This window comes from Vigna angularis, chromosome 1 (genome assembly GCF_016808095.1).
Source record: "Vigna angularis cultivar LongXiaoDou No.4 chromosome 1, ASM1680809v1, whole genome shotgun sequence".
Lineage (NCBI taxonomy): Eukaryota > Viridiplantae > Streptophyta > Magnoliopsida > Fabales > Fabaceae > Vigna > Vigna angularis.
Window position 1 is genome coordinate 1,756,753 of NC_068970.1, and position 22,598 is coordinate 1,779,350.

At 33.8% G+C, this 22,598-nt stretch overlaps 4 protein-coding genes across 5 annotated transcripts; 3 read left to right on the forward strand and 1 right to left on the reverse strand.

Annotated features, from left to right (window-relative positions):
- The first annotated feature begins 1,450 nt into the window (after window positions 1–1,450).
- Window positions 1,451–5,654, forward strand: LOC108337938 (putative E3 ubiquitin-protein ligase RF298). Its single transcript, XM_017574530.2, has 3 exons — window positions 1,451–1,515; window positions 2,201–4,286; window positions 4,787–5,654. Exons 2-3 carry the CDS (start codon window positions 2,214–2,216, stop codon window positions 5,318–5,320), a joined length of 2,607 nt encoding a protein of 868 aa, XP_017430019.1. The 5' UTR covers window positions 1,451–1,515; window positions 2,201–2,213; the 3' UTR covers window positions 5,321–5,654.
- A 4,656-nt stretch (window positions 5,655–10,310) lies between these two features.
- On the forward strand, window positions 10,311–18,145 carry LOC108344842 (pyruvate, phosphate dikinase 2). 2 transcript variants are annotated; one of them, XM_017583354.2, is made up of 20 exons: window positions 10,311–10,466; window positions 10,731–10,978; window positions 12,081–12,137; window positions 12,566–12,799; window positions 13,236–13,373; window positions 13,562–13,724; window positions 13,865–14,100; window positions 14,222–14,350; window positions 14,454–14,633; window positions 14,778–14,915; window positions 15,159–15,323; window positions 15,411–15,572; window positions 15,666–15,755; window positions 15,982–16,298; window positions 16,455–16,584; window positions 16,841–16,969; window positions 17,192–17,329; window positions 17,411–17,488; window positions 17,580–17,671; window positions 17,757–18,145. In XM_017583354.2, exons 2-20 carry the CDS (start codon window positions 10,745–10,747, stop codon window positions 17,797–17,799), a joined length of 2,853 nt encoding a protein of 950 aa, XP_017438843.2. In that variant the 5' UTR covers window positions 10,311–10,466; window positions 10,731–10,744; the 3' UTR covers window positions 17,800–18,145. The 2 variants fall into 2 exon arrangements, with proteins under 2 accessions (XP_017438843.2, XP_017438852.2); XM_017583363.2 differs by having other exon boundaries at window positions 10,317–10,466; window positions 10,726–10,978.
- Window positions 18,146–18,293: 148 nt separating this feature from the next.
- Window positions 18,294–20,254, forward strand: LOC108344855 (uncharacterized). The gene is made up of 3 exons (XM_017583376.2): window positions 18,294–18,657; window positions 18,737–18,863; window positions 19,705–20,254. The coding sequence occupies exons 1-3, from the start codon at window positions 18,322–18,324 to the stop codon at window positions 19,923–19,925; spliced, it is 684 nt and encodes a 227-aa protein (XP_017438865.2). The 5' UTR covers window positions 18,294–18,321; the 3' UTR covers window positions 19,926–20,254.
- A 1,520-nt stretch (window positions 20,255–21,774) lies between these two features.
- On the reverse strand, window positions 21,775–22,598 carry LOC108341735 (protein DMP2). The gene has a single exon (XM_017579381.2). The coding sequence runs from the start codon at window positions 22,507–22,509 to the stop codon at window positions 21,955–21,957; it is 555 nt and encodes a 184-aa protein (XP_017434870.1). The 5' UTR covers window positions 22,510–22,598; the 3' UTR covers window positions 21,775–21,954.

The following is a 22,598-nucleotide window of genomic DNA, read 5'->3' on the forward strand; positions in this document are numbered from 1 at the left end:
GAATTCATGCCTGATAAAACTTAGTTTCATCTGTTATGACTTTGTTAAATGAGATGAAAAATGTCAAATTAAATGGCAAGCAAATTTTCCTCCATGAAATTATAGGCTTTGGATTGGATTGTTTGAGAAAATTTCGTTTTCTAGCTAATCATTTTTTATTTATTTTAAATTCACTTCAATTCATTTCGTTTTAGACCAAAATAAATTGGATTTTTATTTTATTTTATTTTATTCTAGATAGTGGCAAACAATCTTTATGGTGTATACAGTGACAAGAAAAATAGGGCAATATGATTTTTATAAAAAAAATTATTTTATCTACAAACATTGATTTATTATCTGTAATTTACCTTATGCACCTATGGCTGATTCTTTATTTTATCTGGTAGGTTAATTTATAAACTGTTTATCTTTTTCTTTTTCTCTTTTTACAAAAGAGGTATTCAAATTTGAAGTAGATGTATTTATTAAAGGTAAATAATCTTAAAATAACGATTGCAGTTATTATTCCTACATAAGAGAACATATTATATGATTATATAGGTACTTACACTCTCAAATAAGCTTACAATTGGACGGAGCAGCCTTTAAGATAGAATTATATGCATCATTGGTAGGAAATAATTAATATATCTTTAATTAATAATTATATTAAAAAAACACTGAAGAAATTATTTTATTTGGAATAAAAGTATTACATCACCAATTTCACGTGTTATAATTTTATCATTAAATTATAATCGAATAAATATAAAAAGATTGCTAATAATTTTATAAATATAATTATTTATAGCATTTAAAATAACAATACTAGATGACAAAAAATGTTACTTAATATTTAAATATTCTGTTACAAAGAAAAAAAAAACTCTGTAATGTAGCAACTAACCTCTCCACAAAATCTATTTTTTTATTTGGCTAATTTAGCAACTAATCTTTTGTGCTTTAAGCAATTGGTTTGGTTTCTATATTTGTTATCTTCAAGATAAGAGTGTCAATCGATTTTTAAGGAAACGTGTTAGATAAGATAATAATTCGATTTTTAAAAATTCAACAATGTAATCAAAATCAAGATTATGGCTACTTTCTATCAAGTATGTTATATATATGAGTTTTATTTTAATTGAAAACTTTAGATAAAAGTGTAAAGAAAACATCTTTAATTTTTAATTGTATTTGAATTTTCATTTGTGAAATATCATTAGTAACTTCCATAATACAAGCACAATTGTAGTCATATCTGAGAAGGTCGAATAAAAGAAAGATAAACTTTTGAAGGTTTAGCAATAATAACAATAATGCATAAAAGTAAGATAGGTTTATGGTTGATGGGTACATGAGAAACGGAAATAGGTCCAGTCCAAAATTATATTATTATTTATTATTTATTTTTATTTTGTATTATTTATTTATTATTTGTATGCAGGGGAGAGACGTTCAATACAATGCTTCAAGCCTCTGCACAAGAATAAACAAACAAATTAATTAAGGAGAGAAAAAGCAACGATAAAAAAGGTGTGAATTTTCTCCTCTCTGATTCTATGCTTTTGAACGATCAACCTTGTTTTTTTTTTTTGAAAAATTGCTCTAATCCGGTACGTATTGATCATCTAATACTCATCACGAGTCTCATTGCAGATCTTTTCGCATCAGTGGCTCCGTTTGCTATTGTTACAATATTTTAGAATGTTTTGTTTTCATTACTTTGTTATTCATGGATGTGTTTTTTGAGTATAGATAAGGATTGCAATTCATTTGGGTGTTTTCAATTTCATATTTTGTCAACCGGAGGTGCTCCATTTGCTGAGATTACTGATATATGTTTGTGGGTAGTTGATTAATTTATTCATTGATTTGCCTCCTTTATATGGATCAATTAGGAAGTTTAATGTGGCATTTTTCTATACTAAGATTCAGAGGTGATTGATTGTCAGTGTTAAATGCGGGTTAATATACAATGTCATGTAATAATGTGTTTGTCATTGCAAGTTTCATTCATTTAGGAGAACAATGTTTGTACTCTTCAATAATTTTTCCTCGTTGGTTGTTATTCTCATATGCGCATTTTTCTTTTCTAATTCATGGAACTTGAATTTGGAATAAGTAAATCATAGACGCTAAATGAAACTTAACGAGTGTTTTCTTCTTCTCGTTTTCGTTTTGTTTTAGATTGCGACTAAAATATCTCATTGGTTGCCAGTTGTAGCAATCAAATGTCTCCTTCAGTTTCTTGCCAAGAGAAAGGAAGTAGGAACAAAAGGAAATTCAGGGCTGATCCACCTTTAGAGGAGCCAAATAAGATCATTCTTGCACCACCTCAACTCGAGTGCCGCAGCTATGAATTCTCTGCTGAGAAGTTTAAAATAACCCCTAGTCATGGGCAAGCCACTGCTTGTGACGTGTGTGGTGCCAGCCAAGATCATTCAGATAGACTGAAGCTCGGCCTTGGATTATACAGCCCTGGAACATCTGAGGTCGGGCCCAGTCAATCTAAAGAAGAACCTCAGACAAATGAAATTAGTGATGCAGATTGGAGCGATCTCACAGAAGCCCAGCTGGAAGAACTTGTGTTGAGTAATTTGGACACCATTTTCAAGAGTTCCATAAAAAAAATTGTAGCATGTGGCTACACTGAAGAAGTGGCGACGAAGGCCGTATTAAGACCCGGCATCTGTTATGGATGTAAAGACACTGTGTCTAATATTGTTGATAATACTCTAGCCTTTATTAGAAATGGCCAAGAGATTGATATATCGCGAGAGCTCTATTTTGAAGATTTAGTACAGCTTGGGAAGTATGTCTTGGCTGAATTGGTTTGTGTTCTTCGAGAGGTTAGGCCATCCTTCAGTATTGGGGATGCAATGTGGCGTTTGTTAATCTGTGACATGAATGTGTCACATGCTTGTGCAATGGATTTATGTAGTTTAGGTAGCGATAATACTGCTAATGACGTTTCATCTAGCCAAGCAGAATCACAATCAAAACCAGAAACTAAAGTCCCTGAATTGAGTCTTCTAGGTCCTAGTAAATCAGTTCCTGCAGGTTCTCATCCAAAGAAACCCTTTGTGACTGCATTTCGTGGTTTGAGCAACATGAATTCTCAAATTATTGGTGGAACCTCAAAGAATGAGGGTGCCAGTTGGGAATCTGATTGCACTACTAAAACATTCAGCGCTTCTGGAACATCTCAGTCTGCTCTGATGGAAGAGAAGTATGGAACAGCTAGAAAGGTCCATTCTAGTAGCAGCAGGAGAGACTACATACTTCGACACAAGACATTTCATGGAGAAAAAGGTCATCGTTCTTGTGGGTCAAAAGGGTCTTCAAGAGGAGGGAAGGCGAATGGCTTAGGTGGTTTAATCTTCGATAAAAAACTTAAACCTGTGTCAGAATCATCTGCCATAAATTTCAGGGGTGCACCATTACAGATAAGTAAGGCAATGGAAATGAATATGACTCAAGACAATATTAATGCTAATTTCTTAAGTAATGCTGGAACTCCTACGCCCACTGCATTCAACATAGATTCTTCGGATGGAGTTTCTGGATTGACCGATAATTCATATGCAATTCATGCAGCAAATACCACACCCGCATTCTGTTATCCAGTTTCATTATCAACTACCAATACAGATCTTTCTCTCTCTTTGTCTTCAAAAATCAAGCCTTCTACAGAACCCGATGGCAGCAATAATGCAACACCTAGTAGTTTTAAGGGAATGCCATGCTACCAGTTCCCAAACCAGTGGATGCCTCATGATGGAAAGAATGAAATGATTTTGAAGTTGGTTCCAAGGGTTCGGGAGCTGCAAAATCAGCTTCAAGAATGGACAGAGTGGGTAAATCAGAAGGTTATGCAAGCTACTCGCCGTCTGAGTAAAGAAAAGGCTGAACTTCAGACACTAAGGCAAGAGAAAGAGGAGGTTGAACGTCTTAAGAAAGAGAAGCAATCTCTAGAGGAAAATACCTTAAAGAAGCTTTCTGAGATAGAAAATGCCTTGTGTAAAGTTAGTGGGCAGGTAGAGCGAGCTAATGCCACTGTCCAGAAGCTTGAGATGGAGAAGGTTGCATTGAGGAAAGAGATGGAGGCTGCTAAGCTACGTGCTATAGAAACTGCTGCAAGCTGTCAAGAGGTATCAAGGAGAGAAAAGAAGACACAACTGAAGTTTCAGTCATGGGAAAAGCAGAAATCCTTGTTTCAAGAAGAGCTAATGATTGAAAAACGGAAATTAGCACAGTTGTTGCAGGAATTGGAACAAGCGCGAATGCAACATGAGCAAGTTGAGGTTTGTTATTTTAATCTTGTTCGAACTTCTTTCATATGCCTCTTTATATTTTGTAACCATTCGCTTTATATCTATACGAATATAATATGGCTCCGGAAGTAGTTTGATCTCATGGTGTGTATTCTATAATCTTGTCAAATAAGAAGTTATGATTACTTATGTAAAGTTTCCAAACTCTTCCACCCTCATTTTAGTGCTACAATAAAAACAAACAACTTCTATTGATTTCAATTTAGAGTTTTTCTGGGCCAAGCAGTCTGATAAACTCTTTTGACTGGGGCGATTGTTGGTCTTCACTCCCATATTATTCTCAGAATTAAAAAAAAAGTAATTGGTATGCTCTTGACACCAGTATCTGTTGTCCATTTCTATGCATATGAATTTGGTATACATAACGCCTCATGCGCCACTTGTGAGATTCCAAAAACCTTGAATCTATTTAGGTGCTAAATGAGATGTATTAGTGAACCTGTTCTCATTTGAAGGGAAAAATATCACAGGGTAGATGGCAGCAGGAAGAAAAGGCAAAAAGGGAGCTTCTCCAACAGGCTAGTTCTATAAGAAAGGAAATAGAACAAATCGAGGAATCAGGAAATTCCAAGGAGAATATGATCAAATTAAAAGCAGAAAGGAATCTACAAAGACACAAAGATGACATCCAAAAACTCGAAAAGGAAATTTCCCAACTAAGACTGAAGACAGACTCTTCAAAAATTGCTGCACTGAGAATGGGCATTGATGGAAGCTATGCCAGCAAGTGTTTGTACATGAAAAATGGCACTACTCCGAAGGAATCTCAGGCTTCTTTTATCTCTGAACTAGTCATTAACCACCCCACAAGAGGTGGCGTGAAACGAGAACGGGAATGTGTGATGTGCCTTTCGGAGGAGATGACAGTGGTGTTTCTCCCATGTGCTCATCAAGTTGTTTGCACAACTTGTAATGAACTCCATGAGAAGCAGGGTATGCAAGATTGTCCTTCGTGCAGGAGCCTCATTCAGCAGCGAATTGCTGTGCGCTTTCCTCGTACTTGATTTATTTGCTCGACTCAGTTAAACATTTTATAATAATAATAACAACCCTATGAGAATCATGCATTCGCAGCATGCTTCTCTAGATGGGATACATTAATTTACTAAGTGGGAAAGTTGGTGCTGTCATTTTCTTATGATGATTAGAGGTTTTCACAATTTTTTTTTTCTTGTTGAAGTTGTACTTATCATCTTTGTTTGATAGTATAAAAGGGTCAACTTCTTATGATGATCTTCTTCACCCATGACAAGTTTTTTTTTTTCCTTGTAAGAGCTTTATAATTGCTCTAATCCGTTTCAAACAGTTGAAGTCTGTGAATAAAATGGAGAAGATGTAAACGCTTATTTCTGAAGTATACAGTGTTTTTTTTTCAATCTTTTTGTCGTCTTTTGTCAGTGATTAGACACGGTAGAACCCAAATACGTAACTTATCTTCAAGATCAACCTCGACATCAATTATTGTGAACACGTGCCATCTAATAATATTCTTCTTTAAATGGTTTTAGCGACAAAATCATGGAGAAAATGTTAATAATCACTCTCTAGCGTCAAGTTAAAATAGTCTAAAAACCTTAAAATATCATAGCTCGACAAAGATATTTCAGATCTCGCCCGAGAGGTTTTAGATCTCGTCCGAACTATTTCAAAGCTCGATCCAGCTGTTTTAGATTTCGTTTGAGCTGTTTTAGATCTCGTCCAAACTGTTCTAAGGCTTGGTCAAGATGTTTGAGACTTCATATGAACTGTTTCAAAGCTTGATCGAACTATTGTAAAATTTGGTTTAGTCGTTTCAGAGCTTGGTTGGGTTATGTTGAGTTGTCAAGTTGAAGAGGTCAGTCCAACTCGTTTTTTTTGGTTAGGCTACTAGGCTGGCCCGTCGGGTTCAACCCTTTTTTTCTTGCTTGGTGCTGAACTGAAATGCTTAGTGTTGAGTTGAATTTGCATGTGTCGAGCTGTGCTTATTTGTGTCGGACTGGGCTTGTATGTGCCATGCTGAATTGTCTGGTTAAGATTCTAAATCTCGACCTATATGTTTTAGAGGTTGTCCTGAATTTTTTATCTTGACTGAGTTGTTTGTGTTAGTTGTAGGGTTATTGGTGATTTTGGCTGAGCTCAATATATGTTGTTTGAGTTGTTTTGTTGGTGGCTAAGTTTGGTGTGTGCTTGTCCAATTGTTTGATATTATGTGACCTATATGTTAATGCATAGTTGAATAGTTGAACGATTGTTATTGTTTAAACTATTTTATACAATAAAAAGAAAAATAATATATTATAAATGGATAAATTTAATTACATTATTGTAAGTGTTTTCATTTTATGGTACCTTAAATTAATATTAAATGTTCAAATCATATTATATGAAATGGATACAATAAGAAAAACTAAAAATCAATGTGAAACTGGCTTTTGGCAAGAACATTGCATAGAGAAATATTAAATTTCAATGAGATAGAAGATGAAGAAATAATATATATATATAGGATTTGCTAACGCGCGTATGCCTATTTTTCAGTTGTACATTTTAGCAATGTGTACCGAGTTTTAGTAGACAAAAATACCCTTATATATCATGCATTCTAAGTTTCAAGGTTAAGGATATTTGAATAATTTTCATTCTCAAAACTAAAAAAAAAACCCCTAAACCCTTACTCACATCTCTCATTCCTCTCAACCCTTTCTCTTTCATCTCTCTCATTCCAACATTTTCTCTCTAGTAACCCCAACTTAAAAAAAATCAGAAACACTCGCTGTCAAACAATTTCTTACAAAAAAGATTTTATAATGAGTTTTCATTTTATAATTTTTGTCTTATCTAATTTTATTTTATTTTCAGAAGCATAATGACATATGAAGGAATTGGTATTTGGCTTGAAAAAAATCAGGAACACTTGTTGTTAAATAATTTCTTACAAAAAATGATTTTATAATGAGTTTTCATTTTATAAATTTTGTCTTATATAATTTTATCTAATTTTCACAAGCATAATGACATCCAAAGAAATTGGTAATTGGCTTGGAAAAATCAGAAACACTCGCGGTTAAACAATTTCTTAAATAAATGATTTTATAATGAGTTTTCATTTTATAATTTTTGTCTTATCTAATTTTCACAAGCATAATGACATATGAAAGAATTGGTAGTTGGCCTAGAGAGTTTTTTTAAGAGATGATGATTCAACATGATGAAATTAGAGAGGTTAGTGAAGATGATGATTCAACATGATGAAATTAGAGAGGTTAGTGAAGATGATAAAATTGAAAAGATCTTGAATGAACCTTTGCCTGAAGTCGAATATGTCAATGACTTAACTCTTTACAAAGACAAATTGTTTAACGACGAATATTTTTTATTTTTTTCACTTGGGGCTACAGTAGGGTGACAGAGAAAATGTTAGAGTGAGAGAGATGAAAGAGAAAGGGTCGAGAGGAGAGGAATGAGGGAGGTAAGTAAGGGTTTGGGGGTTTCTTGTTTTTTTTTTAGTTTTGAGAATGAAATTATTCAAATACCCTTAACCTTAAAACTTAGAATGCATGATATATAAATGTATTTTTGTCTACTAAAATCCGATACACATTGCTAAAATGTACCAACTAAAAAACAGGCGCGTGTTAGCAAACCCCTATATAAATATATATATATATAATGTGATTGTTTCGGTTGAATTTGTCTGTAGATTGATCGTCCAATCCTCTCTGATGGGTTGTTGACCTGCAGAAGTCACTATGATGTTCAAGTCATATATGTTTCATAAAGATGTCTCTATTTTATTAGAATAGATCAAATTTATTTTACGTGGAAATCAACCGTATATTTATAGGGTTTGTGACAGACAAACAAGTTGATTAACTAGTATATTTCTTGGCAATCAAACCCAATAATCAATTATTAATATACTATATTTATAAAGCGTAAGAGAGTCTGACCCATTAATACCTGCTAACTACCCATAAATGACCATTAACTCCGATAGATAGTACATTAATAAAGAATAAATTTCTTAGTTTAATTGAGAAATTTATGTCAAATATATATTTTTATTAATATGCTAAATTTTAGTTTTATTTTCTTTATATCGTTTCCTGTATAGGTTTATGTATTTTAAATATATTATGATAAATATATTTTTAATTGTATTATGATAAATCCTTTTAATATTGATATATTACCTTGGAAGAAAACTAATTTGATAAGAGTTTATAAATGTAATCCATCAATAAAGGCTAATAACCAACATCAATTCAACTAGTTATATTTTTCTCAAACTAGCTTTGCTCCGTTGTTGATTTAGAATGAATATTGTAGAAAGAAAGTATATTCTTTGATAATAAAAACGCAAAATCCAAATAGTTTATTATGTGAATAACTTGTAATTCGTAAGTAAAGTAAGATATATTATCAAATATAATAAAATTGTTGAATTATATTTTCTTAAGATGCATATGATAATAAATAGGATTCTCAATAACTTTTAAAAATTTATAATAATTATTAATTTTAAAGTTATATAAATGTGTATATATATGATTTTTTATATTTTTTTTACCATATAAAAATATTCACACTATCAGATACACGAAGATTAATTTTTTTGACTATTTTATCTTTTAAATTTTGAGACAATAAAGCGAATTTTATTAGATATTTATATAAAAATATTTCAAGTTAATATGTATATAAATTAAAATGATAAATAAAACTGTGGATGATAAGATTCAGAGAATAATGGATGGTATAGAGATTAATAATTATTTTTAATGTCCTGAGCCGTAGCCACGTGTCGTCCTTTACTTGGATCTAAAGTATATTCCACTTGACCTTCGTTGGTCCCACAACACTTTTCAGTCACCTTCCTTGACATTGTAGACAAGAAAAATACTAATATGATATTTTGGAAATTATGTGTAAAAAAATATTTGGGAAATTTATCTTTATGACGTCCCCGAATTTGGGCATAATTCATTATTCAAATAATGTGTTTTAATTAATTTAATTTAAATATTATTTTCTATCCAATGCAATAACTAAAACAGCGGTTGTAAATTTTTTATGTTCGGATCACAACATCTTTGGAGTTCAATTTTTTAGTTAGACAAGTTAAACAAAAAATACAAGATGTTATTATTTAATTATGTGAAATATATGTCTTTTCAATAAGTGTAAGTATTGGATAGAGTAATACTTATCTAATTGAAAAATATCTTAATCTACACCAACAGATGCTTTAAACAAACAAATAAAAATCATTTAACGTATTTAAATCAAAAGAGATTTAATGTAATAAGAATATTTTAATCCATAATCACTTTTAGAGAAAAATAATTTTTTACTAAAAATATTTGTGAATAAATATTCAAATAAATTCTAATAATAAATAAAATATAACCACCCTGCTAGAACATTTAAGAGGGGACAGCAAAATATTTATGTATTTGTGAAAAATTATACAGCAGTTAAAGCTGAAGAGTGTGGTTAAAAACATTTTAATCTAAATTAATTTTTAGTATTTATTAATATAGAAAAGTAGATGCGAGTGAATTCTTTTTTTTGGAGGAGGATCGAAGATAGGTTCGATAACTATCTAGAAGACTCCTTATTGCGGAAAAACAACGAAATGTTTTAAGCCACATCTTATTAATTGTTTTAAGAAATAATATATTACATATAATGTTAAATATAAAATATATTTGATAATTCTTTAGTTTTAAATTTCTCATTTATTTTCTGAGAAAAATGATTAGAAGGACAAAAAACGAGTTTTATTCATTTAGGACTATCATCCTTTGCTTCAATTATTGTGCCACGTATCCTTATCCTGGACGAGACAAAGGGCAAACTCGATAATTCACACAAGAACGAACTCTTCCTGAACAGAAAATAAAAACGTAAACATAGTTTTATAAATTTAAGAAACTTATTAGCATAATTTAATGAAAAGTTGAACTATGAGGAAGAATTTGTTCCTAACCATATTTTGGTCCACTCATTTCTCATCATATTTGGCTATTAAAACATTGGAATATAACAAAAAAGAAAACAGAGAGAAAAGAAGGAGGGAAAATTACAACTTCCATTTCCATTTTGAGAAGCTGCTCTGTGTATTAACTATAAACAAAGCCCTTCCTCCTCCTTATTTTCTATCTTCAGGTACGTTGATTGCATGATCGCTAACAATCTTCAGCTTTTTTGTACTGTGATGAATGAAGAAAGACATGTCTTTCTCTTGTTTATTTTTTCTTCTTCTGGGGTGGGACATCTCTGTGATCAAGTGCATATATGAATATCTGATCTGTTATATGTGTGTTATGCTTATACATGTTTTGTGAGGGAGAATTTTGTTATCTGTATGAAAATTGTTCCGCACAACAACAGAAATGGATTAATTGGTGCTATGGTTTGAGTGAAGAGCAGGAGATAGATGAAAGATGTCTTCCATAGTGAAGGGCATATTCGTTAGGAGCGGAGGGGATGATATTAGTAATATGGTTTGGAATGCGAAGAAGAAATATGTGGAGCACAGTGATTTTGTTGTTGTTGGTGGGAGAAGAAACACAAAATCAAACAGCTTCAGGGCATGGAAGAGAGGTAGAAGATCATATCAGACTCCAATACGTGGCCAAGCAATTCTTACCCCAGCAACCGCACCCACCACCAAAAAGGTACGTGTAACCGTATATTCATAGCACCGTTATTTTCTTATTTTTTAGTTCGATTCGATCAGATTGATCATTTTGCTACTCATAAAGTGTGCCAATTAATATAAATGAAGATGCTTTAAACTTTAATTTAATATTTTGTTTCTGTTTATAACATATAAATACATAACAGAAAATCTAGATATGAATATATTTTCATTTACATAGTAGAACATAACTCAGTTGAGAGAATGCGGATATTAAGAAAGAAAGCAAGATTAATCTTGCTTTGTAGAGAGAAAATGAGTTATAGTTAGATGTAATAATAAATTATTAAAGTAAAGGGGTAGATATTTGAAAAAAATATACAAATATTCCAGATATTTGTGGAAGACACTCCTGAAAAGAGAAAGAAAAACAATTTCCGGTGCCTTCCACTCCTTTCATAGTGAGTTTTCTAGAATATATATTTTTTTGTATTCTAAAAGGTCTGTTTCAAAAATGAAGAAGGTGTTCCAAATTTTTTTGAGGTGCAGAAAGAAACAACTGAGTCGATGACAAGACACACCAATGAGAGACCCAAGTTTGATTGTTTCTTTTAACACAAAAAGTCTCAGACCTCAAAAATATTAATAAGGCTAAAAAGTCCGTCCACGTCAATATAAAACTCCAAGTGAACTAACTTACTATTCATAGGAAGTTTTTCAACTTCATATTTTTATTTTTTATTGAATAGAAATTGAATAGAAATGGACCAAACAATAGAAATTAAACAACTGATAAATTATTTAATTTCAACTTGTTTAAAATCAAATTTATGGCAACTGTTGTAAATGGTAACATTTATAAGTAATCAATAAATTTTTAAAAAATACTTGTTTTAAATTTAAATAATTTTTCTCAATAACAAAATAAATAAGTGATTAGTCAAGCTATATACTTATATGCACGGAGAGAATTAAACAATGATATCATACTAAAATATGAATTGTCCTCCTCCCCCATTACTACGTGAATATGTCATATTATCACACAATTTTTAAAAGTAAACTTGTCAATTTATGATAACAAGTATGAAAATTGTAGAGTGATGTGCAGCTAACGTTTTTTAGTTTGTTTTAAACAGAGGGTGTTCACTTTTGGCAAAGGGACAAGTGAAGGAAACAAGGCCATGAAGTCCTTGGTAAGTACACGTGATCTGTCACATTGTGAATAGAATAAATGCTTAAATTCATTTTTGTTCCTCCTTATTCGCTTGTCACTCAGACCTTTTACTTATTTATTCATGCAAGATATTACTATATTAATAATTAAATTTTAAAAGAAGCTTGAACATTTATTATCATTACAAAAGAATAATATGTAAAATTTACAAAGATTGAAATTGAAGAATGACCAAAATTATAAGGATTAAAAGTGGATTTAAGCCTTAAAAAAAAGAAGAAAAACATGGAAATTGATATTGGATTGTTGTTCTTATATTCTTATATTAATTGTGATTTTATCGGTGTTCCATCATGATAAAACCTCTACACATGTTAAGCAAAATAAGGTTGTCGATTGGCATTTTTCCTTTAAATTGATTAACAGTTGCAGTTTTGTTAATTACAGTTGGGAGGAAAGGGAGCCAACCTGGCAGAAATGGCAAGCATTGGTTTATCTGTGCCTCCTGGATTCACTATATCAACAGAAGCTTGCCAAGAATATCAACAGATTGGAAAGAAGCTACCAGATGGCTTGTGGGAGGAGGTGCTTCAAGGCTTGCTTTTCGTGGAGAATGAAATGGGAGCCAATCTTGGAAATCCTGCAAAACCTCTTCTACTCTCAGTTCGCTCTGGTGCTGCGGTAGGAGCACTGGGTTTTGGTTTTTTCTGTGTTCTTGTTAAGTGCCTCAACCTAGGATCACTTTTCGAATTTGGAGTCGCCTTTATATGTAAAAGGCCTAAAGAAATAATTAAAACCACTAATAAGCAGAAGCTATATTTTGACATTGACATTGGTTCCCAAATGATGGAACACCATCCAAGAAAATGAACTTGATTGTCACTAGCATTGATTAAACTAGAGCTGTAAAGTTTTTGAATAAAGTAAATAGCAATCTTTTCTTTTAATCTTCAATCATAGTGTGTAAATTTATGTTGTAGATAGGAAATTCACTCTCTATGATTCTTGAAACATCCACTTCTATTTATAAGTGTATTCGAATTTTATTTAAATTTGATTCTTTTATGGAGTGTGTGCCTTGTTTATAGCCTAAACTTGTTTTCCTTGCATTTACTAGATATCCATGCCTGGGATGATGGACACAGTTCTCAACCTAGGATTGAATGATGAAGTGGTTGTCGGGTTGGCAGCAAAAAGTGGAGAGCGGTTTGCTTATGATTCTTATAGACGTTTCTTAGACATGTTTGGAGACGTTGTGAGTGGTTCTTTTACACCCTCTGCATTACTTTGTGTTGGCTTACTTTTGTAGATTGTCAACCTTTCTTTGAAAACTAGAATCCCTCAGTCAATGTTGTATGTCAGTATCTTTCTCTAAAAATAGAAAACTAAATTAGTTGTTTTCCATTGCTTTTCTTTCTAACCGTTGATTTATGTTTCATTTAGGTAATGGATATTCCACACTCGTTATTTGAGGAGAAGTTAGAAAAGTTAAAAAGTGTAAGAGGTGTTAAACTCGACACTGAACTAGCGGCCCATGATCTCAAAGATCTTGTTGAGCAGTACAAGAATGTGTATCTTGAAGCCAGGGGAGAAAAGTTCCCCTCAGGTGCTGACACACAACTTCTTCACTTTTTGTTGTGATATATTCTCTTCGTCCTAGCCATTGACCAATGTCCGTTATCTTCACCAAATTGTTTATAAGAGAAAAAATATCCACTCATCTTTCTTATTCATTTACCAATGCAGATCCGAAGAAGCAGTTAGAATTAGCTGTTAAAGCTGTTTTTAATTCTTGGGATAGCCCAAGGGCAATTAAGTATCGGAACATTAATCAAATAACTGGTCTAAAGGGAACTGCTGTGAACATTCAGTCCATGGTGTTTGGTAACATGGGGAATACTTCAGGAACTGGCGTCCTTTTCACTAGAAATCCAAGCACTGGTGAAAACAAACTTTATGGCGAATTTCTAATTAATGCTCAGGTTATATGTGATTTACTTATCCTTTCTTTCTTGTCATTATCATATTCGTTAACGTGTGGATGGTAACAATTACTCTAGATGTTGATGTTTCAGCAAATAAATGCTGAATTGTTTTTGTTAGGGAGAGGATGTAGTTGCTGGAATCAGGACACCTGAAGATTTGGAGGTCATGAAATCTTGCATGCCAGAAGCTTATAAGGAACTTGAGGAGAATTGTGAATTTCTAGAGAAACATTACAAGGATATGATGGTAAAATTTAATCTTTGTATATATTAGTTCTACTTTTATAATTCATACTAATTCTATAAATAGACTGATAGACAAACCTTCTGAAATTGCAATTACATTGTAGGATATTGAGTTCACTGTCCAAGACAATAGGTTGTGGATGTTGCAATGTCGAAGCGGAAAACGTACTGGTAAAGGAGCAGTAAAAATAGCCGTCGATATGGTCAATGAGGGGCTTGTTGACATTCGTTCTGCAATCAAAATGGTAGAGCCACAGCATCTTGATCAACTTCTCCACCCACAGGTATATACATGTGGCTCTGATTTCCTTCTATACATAAAGGAAAATGTTGATGTTGACGTTGATTTTAAGCATATATAATCAAAACTTTTTTTAAACTTAATTAATACTTAATGTGTCGGAACTGCTCTAAATTTATTTGGTTAGTTTGAGGATCCATCTACTTACAAGGACCAAGTGATTGCCATTGGTTTGCCTGCATCCCCTGGAGCCGCAGTAGGGCAGGTGGTGTTCACTGCTGACGATGCTGAAGAATGGCATGCACAAGGAAAGAGTGTTATCTTGGTAATCCTTTTTTCACTTCATAATTTTTTTGCTATTAATCTTTTTGTTACCTTTCTTGATATACTTGTCTAGTTGTAGCTAGAAAATTCCAGAGTTGACTTGGCCAAATATTTTTCACAGAAGATTGTACATTTTATGGTTGGGATGTAAATGCTGTCGTTGATTTAGTAACATTTATGGTTGTGTTAAACGAGGCATCCATTAACAATCATTAAATGCTATTGCAATCTTGAACCGTTGAAGGTGAGGAATGAGACAAGTCCAGAGGATGTTGGAGGCATGCACGCAGCTACTGGAATCTTGACGGCTAGAGGTGGTATGACATCTCATGCTGCTGTTGTAGCCCGTGGATGGGGAAAGTGTTGTGTGTCTGGTTGCTCTGATATCCGTGTAAATGATGCTGAAAAGGTAAACTTGGATTTTCCATTTATGTAATATATATACTAATAAAAGATCTCCATGTTGGATAATGAATAATCTTTCTTCATAATGTAGGTCTTCGTAGTTGGGGATAAGGTGATAGCAGAAGGAGAATGGCTTTCACTGAATGGATCAACAGGTGAGGTGATACTGGGAAAGCAATCACTTTCTCCTCCGGCTCTAAGCGATGATTTAGGAACTTTCATGTCTTGGGCAGATGAAATAAGGCATCTGAAGGTGCTGCATGTTCCTTATCTGCTGCAGAAGTTGAATTGAACAGAAAAAAACTTGTTTCTATGAATTCTCTAATATGCTGTTGTCTATTATCAGGTTATGGCAAATGCTGACTCTCCTGAAGATGCAGTAACAGCTAGAAAAAATGGTGCTCAAGGGATTGGACTTTGCAGGACAGAGCATATGGTACAACAAACATTCAACTTCTTACTATATGTGAATCAAAAGTGTGAATACCCGGGATAATTATATCTAATATCCTCTTTATAAGCCAAAGATTGAATTAATGGGCTATTTTAGCCTTTTCCCTTTGAATCCAAAGTGGAAGGAACTTTTATATTCTTTTTTACTTATCAACATACGGTAGTTACAAATTATAGTATTACTTTTTACATGTTTTGGTGTGTTGTAGTTTTTTGCTTCGGACGAGAGGATAAAGGCTGTGAGAATGATGATTATGGCGGTTACACCAGAGCAGCGGAAAGCTGCACTGGACCTGTTGCTACCTTATCAAAGATCAGATTTCGAGGGGATATTTCGTGCAATGGATGGTCTACCAGTAACAATCCGATTGTTAGATCCTCCACTTCATGAATTTCTTCCAGAGGGCGACCTGGAACACATTGTCAGTGAACTAACTTCCGAGACAGGAATGAAAGAAGAGGAAATATTCTCCAGGATAGAAAAGCTATCAGAAGTGAACCCCATGCTCGGTTTTCGTGGCTGCAGGTTTGTCCTTCTCATCTCATAATGCTCGTGTTGTGTTACAGAAAACTGCAGTCTGTTCGTTTGTTATATGACTGATGATGAGTGTTGAGATCAGGGACTTCATGTTTGACTTGCAATTCCTCATGTTTGACAATTGAATTGAAATTCTGTGAACAGGCTGGGAATATCATACCCAGAACTGACCGAGATGCAGGCACGTGCAATCTTTCAGGCTGCTGTTTCAGTGAAAAACCATGGTATTGCAGTTCTTCCAGAGATAATGGTTCCACTTATCGGTACACCTCAGGCATGGTCCTTTTTCTTACATATTTATTCGCTTGTTGGTTCTCCTTTAGTTTACTTAACACGCATCTAATCATGCGTACTAATAATTTATGAGAAAAATCTCAGTTCATGTTATACTTCGAAACATTGTCTTGCATCCCTTTCTCCTTAACTATAATCATCTTTGAAATACGATGAATCAGTTGGTTTTGATCTTAATGAAACCCCTTTGGTGTAATGATTACACGATATGATTCCCCCAAATTTTTAATTGGCAGGAATTAAGGCATCAAGTGAGTTTAATAAGGAATGTTGCTGATAATGTTTTGTCTGAGATGGGTTCTTCTTTAAGCTATAAGGTTGGGACTATGATTGAAGTTCCAAGAGCTGCACTAGTTGCAGAAGAGGTAACGTTTATATCCTGAAGTCTTCAAGATTCAACCTGGACTCAATAAAATATTGAATAAAGATTGAAGAAAACGGTCTTTATTTCGCATTTACTCGGGTTCACCCTGTAGATTGTAATGACGAACCCTTTTATAGATTTATAATTGCAGTGCAGGAGTTAAAAGGAACATTTTTCCTTTTTTGTTATTTAAACTTTCTCATCTTATAATCGATTCATCTAGATTGCAAAGGAAGCAGAGTTCTTTTCATTCGGGACCAATGACCTTACTCAAATGACATTTGGATATAGTAGAGACGATGTTGGAAAATTTCTTCCCATCTACCTATCCAAAGGGATTCTGCAGCATGATCCATTCGAGGTTGGTTGCTTGATGTTAGTTTGGCCATTTACACATAATGAAGGACGGTTACTGAGTTAAATTTGTTGAGAAAAATTGCAGGTACTTGACCAGAAAGGTGTGGGTCAACTCATCAAGATTTGCACAGAAAAGGGTCGTGCCGCTAGACCAAATCTAAAGGTGAATAGAAATTTAAATTAATTTTTTTATTAGACATCTAATTCTTACAATATAATAACAAATGGAGATAAAACACTAAATTGATTATCAGGTTGGAATATGTGGAGAGCACGGTGGGGAGCCTTCTTCTGTTGCCTTCTTTGCAGAAATTGGACTTGACTATGTTTCATGTTCTCCGTTTAGGTCAGATTTTTACTTCAACAATATCAGAAAATGAAAATTTTGTATTTTCCAATGTCAAACTGACACTATCAGGACACCTTTGCAGGGTTCCAATTGCTAGGCTTGCGGCAGCTCAGGTTGCAGCTTAAGAAACAGTTGCCTGTATCACAAGCATACGAGAGGTTGTAAATAACTGTTGTTCTTCATAAGCCCGTAGACATCACAAATGGAGGTTTATACGAGGACGTTACAAATGATGAGGGCTTCTAACGTATACTTATAGAAGTGAAAGCAAAGCAAAATCAATGAGCAAATCTTTGCAAATAAATAATGTTGATAATAATAAAAGAGAAAACGTTGTGTACAAATATTCATGCAAATGTTTCTCTTATTCTTATACCGTGTCCTGTCATATAATAAGACTGAATCTGTAAAATTCTTGTACATGTTCTATTCGATTCCATCATAATAAAAAATCTCTGAAAAATTATTCTCCATTTGTCTACATTTAAGAAAAGATAAGAAACTTGGTAATAATCGGAGACTGGGTTGGGTTGAGTCTATTATGATTGGGCCGAAGTGGAGGCCCGAGAAGAAGATGGGCCCATGTTGTAATTTGAATTTGTAAAGCGAAAGGGAGGAACCCTGGGCAAGGGAAACGGCGTTCGGAGATGGAAGGAAAAGCTGAATCGAGAAAAATGGGGTGGGAGAGCTACGTGGTGGTGCACAACATAGCGAAGAGGCACAACGTGGGAACGCTGGCTCGCAGTGCCACCGCGTTTGGCGTCTCAGAACTCATCCTCGTTGGCCGTAGAGATTTCAACTGTTTCGGCAGCCATGGTTCCTCCTCCCACCTCCGATTTCGACACTTCCACTCACTCCACGACGCTCGCAACTTCCTCAAAGACAAAGGCTGCGATATTTGCGGTGTTGAGATCACAAACGACGCTCTCCCTGTCAACCACCACCCTTTCAAGAAGAGCACCGCATTCCTACTCGGCAACGAGGTTGTTACCTCTCTTTCGCTTTTCCATCAATTTCAATTTCTCCCTTTACTCTTCAATTTTTCTTTTAATCTATCTGCAGGGCCAAGGTCTTTCTCCTAAGGAAATTCAGATATGCGACTTTTTCGTCTATATTCCTCAATATGGTGCCGGCACTGCTTCCTTGAATGTCACTGTAGCTGCTTCCATTGTACTCCATCATTTCGCAGGTTTCTTTTATTATCTTATTTTACTTAAAATTTCCCCCTCTTTTGCTGCTTATGCCAACCTTATTTCCAGTGCGTCTACTTCTTGGAAGTTCGAAATTATGATTAAATTGTTTATTTTATTTTATTTCTGTTGTTCTTTCCATTGTAAACGTTAGCCTCTCTACACGACAAAACTGTAAGATTTAGTGTCTGCGCTTACATGTTTGTCTATGGCTTAGTCAATCTCGCTAATACCAAAACTTTCCAGTAATATAAACTTGCTACGAAAACTTGTGGGTAAACCTTACAATTTTTGAGGAACTAAAATTGAAGTTGAAAACATCTATAGAAACCTAGTGACTATTTTAACTGTTCTTATGCACATCTTATAGTTCTCACGAAATTACTGTTTCAGTGGTACAATGGATTGCAGAAGTCAAAGGGTGAACAAAAAAATTACGAGTCCTACAACCGTTTTATCTATTTGCAAAATTGTCAATAAATGATTGATTATCTTTTTACTCGGCAACAAAATTTGTCTACAAAATACATTTATATACTCGATTGTATATATGTATTTTTCTAATAATAAATTATTACTAACTTTTATTCTTATTTTCTTTCGAGTTTATATTTATCTTTAGCCAGACACCTATGTTCATTATTTTTTTCTGTTTCTTCACCTACCCAATCGCTCCCTCTGTTTCTTCACCCTTTTCAAATAGACCGGGCAATTTTGTACTAAACTATGGAGATCGCATTTTGTTACAAATTTAACCTTCGTTAAGATATTAGTTCCAACTGCTTTTGATATATTCCATATGGAACTGGATGTAGTTTCTGAAGCATTTGATTTTTACAGTCTGGGCTGGTTTTGAAGAGAGATCTCGTGATGGAAATAAATTTGTTGTGGCTGAGAGACCCGTAAAACAGGGACGACGTAATTACTCCACTGAAACAGATGATTCTATCATTCAAGAGCGTAAAGCTAGAAGAGAAAGTGCTGCCAATGGTTTCTTTGATGAGGCTGAGAGTGGCAATTCATCTTCGAACCTCCTTGATGCATTATTTGTTGATGGCTGATGGAAAATGTGATTCCTTGACTGTCATGATTAATTGATCTTTGGGATCGAAGGTCGAGGGCTTTAAGGCATCAGCTGCAACAGAGGAGAACCAACATCTTGGAGAAAGCGGACTATTACATAGCTTGTGTTATATATGTAGCATTTCAAACGAAATCATTTTCTGGGGGAAGGCAGCTACTGAGATTAGGTGTGTATATAGTAATTTATGATGAGTTTGCTGCAACTGCCGCCAGTTACAGGACATGAAGTTAAAGCCAGCCTATATTGTTTTTGTAACATGATACTGACATTTGCTTTCAGGATGAGACCCATCGTTGACCCCTTTTACCGTTTTTTGTATTTGTCCCTTTTCAACTGTTACTTATTATATTTGAGATAGTAAAGAAGAGAACACCTGCATCCAAGTTCAAGGTTCAAATCGTGGGTGACTCTCTGGTGGGGTCCTGCAGTAGTTGGTTTGGTCAATAAATAAGATTGACTACTGAATATGTTTCTTGTAAACATGCTGTGAAACAAAGAACGACGCAATGTATTCAGTCCCCTTTGTGAAAACTTAGCATTTGTGAGAGGCAAGGGAAAGGGAGAGGTAACATAAAATTTATGGAATGTGCATTATCCTAAGACCTCTTCCAAATAATTTGTCAAACTCAACAGTTATATAATGAATGGTATTCATCGTTTGTCTAGGTTCTCTCGTACTTTATGAGTATTTCTAATCCCGTTGTCTATAAAGAAAAGATGAAAAGTAGTATTGTTCTAATACACTGACTGGGCATTGTCCTTCGGATTGGGGTGTCGTTGGAATGAGAAGTTATAGGGTATCCAATTCCATGGCGTTTGTCGGGGAAGATCATGAACAAACCACCCGCTACTGTTCCAATAACTGTGGGAAGCACCTGAAGCAGAGTCAGGTAGAACCAGTGCACAGTGTTGGTGGAATTGCAATGACCGCTGCTGGTCACAACAGGGTTAAGGAACTGGAACACGAAAATTGTCATGCCTCTAATTTCTCCTCAATTTGTACCATAAAATTATTATTCTTATCATACCATAAAATTTCATAAATAAATTTTTATACCTTTTCCATTTTCAAAATTTTATGAATTTCAATTAAAATTCTATATTTTGCTATATTTTAAAATATCTTTTTAATTTTTCTAAATATCTAAGAAGTTTTAATATTTTTTTATTTTATAAATTTCAATTAAAAATTAGATGTTTTGTTATATTTTTAATTTTCTATTTTTGTATTTTTTTTCTAAATAAAACATTTTTAAACAAAATTTTTATATTTCTATAATTTTAAATATTGTTTGTATATTTTTTTTTTCAAATAAAAACTTATATTTAAAAAAAACTAATTATATTAAAGAATATGTGGGTTAAGGGGTTCTGTCAAATGTTAATTTGTTAAACATTTTTATACACCAATTTCAGCACAGTTATATTAAAGAAAAAAAGTGAGAGATGGAAGGTGTAACAGAAAAGAAAAGGATATATATAAGAAAATATCGCCATTGGGAGGAGTTATGGTAGAAAACTTTTAAATTTATATAGGTTCCATTTCGTTTTGACATTCAATCCTTCATCTGCTTTGTTTGCCACAGGGAAAAATCAATGGAAAATCCAAACAAAAATTATAAAGAATAAGAGCTATTTGTTATTGCCGTAATGTTATGCGATGTTTTTTTAAGGTTACGTTCTACTTATAAAAATCCATTTTAAATTTAAAAAACATTTCTATCATTTCTATACATAAGCATTGCACAGGCGAATAAACTAGTATATTTTAAATTAACATTAATAATATTATGTATATGTAAAAAAGCAATTAAAAGAGCCAAAATATGACACACAAAATTCAATAATACATTAAAGATTAAAGTCTTCACTTTACAGTCACAGGAGATAGAAAAGTAAATTATATTTGACACACAAATCTTTTATTTGATACACACAAAATATAGTGCAAGAACATTTCATGCAAGTACATGCAGAGTTTGCATACATTTTCACAGCAACAAGTTTTAGGGATTAGGCATTGCCACCGGATTATTGGGAGGAGCGTTGTCGTTGGAATCCGAGGTCAAAGGGTATCCATATCCATGGCGATCATTGGGAAAGATCATGAACAACTCACCGGCCACTAACCCAATAGCTATGGGAAGCAGTTGAAGAAAACGATGAGATGAACCAGGGTAGAAGCAATTCACAGTATTGGTGTCCAACAACCCCAACACTGCGAACACTATAACCGACAAGAAAGCATGCACCATGTCTCCGAACTTGAGTTTGTACCTTGACAGGTCAATGTTGTCGGAAGCCGGTGAAGGAAAGATTCCATATGGGGTTACCAAGCCATAGTGCCTATTCCCGTCATTGCCTGTGTAACTGTCTGTGAAGGAAGAAAAGAAGCAGCTGATGCCACAGAGGCCAAGGAGAATGGCGCAGAGGGACTTCTTGTTGCCATTGCATTTACCATTGTTGGTCAAAGCAGGGTTGAGGAATTGGAAGACGAAGAATGTGCCTGTTGGGAGAAGCTTTATGAGGCTGCCAACTGATAAGAGCGTCCTGCTTGTCATTTTTTCTTTTTCCTTTTTCTCTGCTTCTTGCAGTTGCACACCACTCCATGGTTTTCATCTTATAGGACCATCTTGAAAGACCATCACCA